The sequence below is a fragment of the Cyprinodon variegatus genome, unplaced genomic scaffold (genome assembly GCF_000732505.1).
Source record: "Cyprinodon variegatus isolate N-32 unplaced genomic scaffold, C_variegatus-1.0 Scaffold259, whole genome shotgun sequence".
Classification (NCBI taxonomy): domain Eukaryota; kingdom Metazoa; phylum Chordata; class Actinopteri; order Cyprinodontiformes; family Cyprinodontidae; genus Cyprinodon; species Cyprinodon variegatus.
In genome coordinates, this window is record NW_015150712.1 from 38,592 (window position 1) to 41,077 (window position 2,486).

Consider the following 2,486-nt stretch of genomic DNA (forward strand, 5'->3'; position numbering starts at 1 on the left):
TTTTATATTTAAAGTGCTTTCAGAAGTTTGAATTCTGAATATGAATGCACTTCTCCTTTAATTAGGACTGTATGATTAAGAACATTAATGATCTATGATAAATTTAAACAGAATGAAATTGTAAATATAGATGGGATATAGTTCGTAATGCACTTTTATTTATTTTATGAATCCAATTAGTTATCATAAGCTTGACAGCCACTCTTCCAGGGGTCCGATTTACAAACTGTTGACATAAAACAATCATAGGTCATTTGCTTGCCAAAAAATTTAAACAAACAATAGAAAAAAAGATAATTAATTATATTTAAAAAATCTGATTAATTAAAAACAATTATTATAGAAGCATGACCAATGACTCAGACCAAGAGAAGCCTGTCTAGTGGAACATCAGTGCTGATCTCTCAAAGAGTGTAGGAATCCATATAATAAGCAGGCTGTCTGTTGTTGCATAGATTTCTAATGAATGAATGAAGTTTAAGCCTTTCTTCTACCTTGAGCCTCTACAGACGTTCACGGAGAGCAACTCTTTCTCCTGTCAAATGGTCGACCCAGTGCCAATCTAGAAGCTTTATTCTGTTTAAATAAGCCTAATGATGAGAGCGTTTGTTTCACAAATATTTATCTATTTAAAGAATTAAAGGCGAATCTATTGATCAAAATGAGCTGATTTCTCTCTGCAGGCTCACATTGTGTTCAAACCAAATATAAACCAGCAGAGAAAATGTAAGAACTGCACAAGCAGTGCCATCAACGGCGTCTTTTCTGTGAACTATGATGTGACCAGGGACAGCAACGCCGGGGAGCTGCAGGTATCCACATATTTACTCCCCAGCAGACTGTATACTGTCTCCAAACAGAGATGGTGACTCTCTGTGTGTACATCTGCTTTGTTTCAGGTTTCAGATCTGCATTTCATTCATTTCTTTGCTCCTTCAAACCTCTCCCCTCTGCCTAAAAACATTGTTTTTGTCATTGACGTCAGCGGATCCATGTGGGGAGTCAAGATGAAGCAGGTAGGTGGTCACAATTTTCATTCAGATGGACGTCGTCCTCTGAAAGTCTTCAGTCTTCTTCTTCCTTTTACACAACCTGTGAAATGCTGCCACGATGTGTCGACTTTCCAGAACACACTCAGTTTTAAGGTTTCTCTTATAGACGGTGGAAGCCATGAAGGCTATTCTGGATGACTTAAAAATAGAAGATCGCTTCAGTATCATTGACTTCAACCACAATGTGCGGTGCTGGAATGAGGACCTGGTCCCTGCCTCTTCAGTGATGATCACAGACGCCAAAAGATACATCCAGGACATCAAGCCCAATGGAGGTACAACAGAGTTTGATTGTATAGCCAGCACCAGAGAAGATCTTATTAGCTGACACATGTTCCTGACAGGAACCAACATCAACGAGGCGCTGATCAGGGCAGCTCAAATGCTGGTGAGGGCCTCTAATCAGGGCTTCATCAACTCCCGCTCCGTCTCTATGATCATCTTGGTGTCTGACGGAGACCCAACTGTAGGTAAGACTCCACTGGAAAAAATGATTTAGGTTTGCTGTTGGTAATAATAAATAAAAAGCAATAAAAAGATCCGAACCAATCGGATCTAACATTGGTTCTCTATGCAGGAGAGATCAAGCTCAGCAAGATCCAGAAGAATGTGAAAAAAGTGATGACCAAGGACTTCTCTCTCTTCTCGCTGGGCATTGGCTTCGATGTGGACTACGACTTCCTGGAACGCATCTCCATGGAGAACAGGGGCATTGCCCGGAGGATCTACGCCAACCAGGATGCTGCTGAGCAGATTCGGGTGTGACAGCTGCCGGAAAGATTGACCAACATAAATAATACATTAAACAACTAATCAATTTCAAAACATTCTTTAGCATCTCCCACATTAGCCATGGCTTTACCTCAGTTCCTAATTATTTCAAACCAAACTGACTCTAGTAGGAGAGTCTTATAAATCAAAGTTCAAACATTTGATTATTCATTTCTGAAAGAAAAAAAAGGTCTTGAAAAGGTCTTGAAATTTAAATGTGATTTCTAGCCTTCACTGTGAGAGATGGTGGCATTGGTCATCAAACCACCAGGTGGTAAAGGTGTCCTTTAAGAGGTGTCCTTGGTGTTGGACCAAGGACACCTCTTAAATTGGAGGTACTGACGCTCAGGAACTTGAGCTACGCACTGCTTGCTTCAGACTCAAGAAATATATTAATAACTGGTTTCTATACTGGAGATGATGCAGGACTTTGAGCTGTACCAGTTAGAGACAGACTGAGTCCTAGAGAAAGGTGGAACTCATTCCAAATTGCAACCCCCTTAGGAGAGAGACAATCTGTCAATGACCAAGCAGAGATTGTGTGTAAATGCTAAGCAGAACATTCCTCAGGGCTCCACAGGAACATCTTTAAGAAGATATTTCAAATCTCCAATGGGCATGGATGGGACAGGAAATGGGATTAATGAAAGGGGAAGACATTCA

General features: G+C 40.5%; 1 protein-coding gene across 1 annotated transcript in view; it reads left to right on the top strand.

The window, feature by feature from the left end:
• The window catches only part of itih2 (inter-alpha-trypsin inhibitor heavy chain 2), a 22,844-nt gene that overhangs the window by 7,505 nt on the left and 12,853 nt on the right, over positions 1-2,486 (top strand). The window contains exons 8-12 of the mRNA XM_015382532.1: positions 684-812; positions 900-1,016; positions 1,159-1,327; positions 1,397-1,522; positions 1,630-1,811. Coding sequence (XP_015238018.1) covers positions 684-812; positions 900-1,016; positions 1,159-1,327; positions 1,397-1,522; positions 1,630-1,811 — 723 coding nt within the window. The remainder of the gene's footprint in view (positions 1-683; positions 813-899; positions 1,017-1,158; positions 1,328-1,396; positions 1,523-1,629; positions 1,812-2,486) is intronic.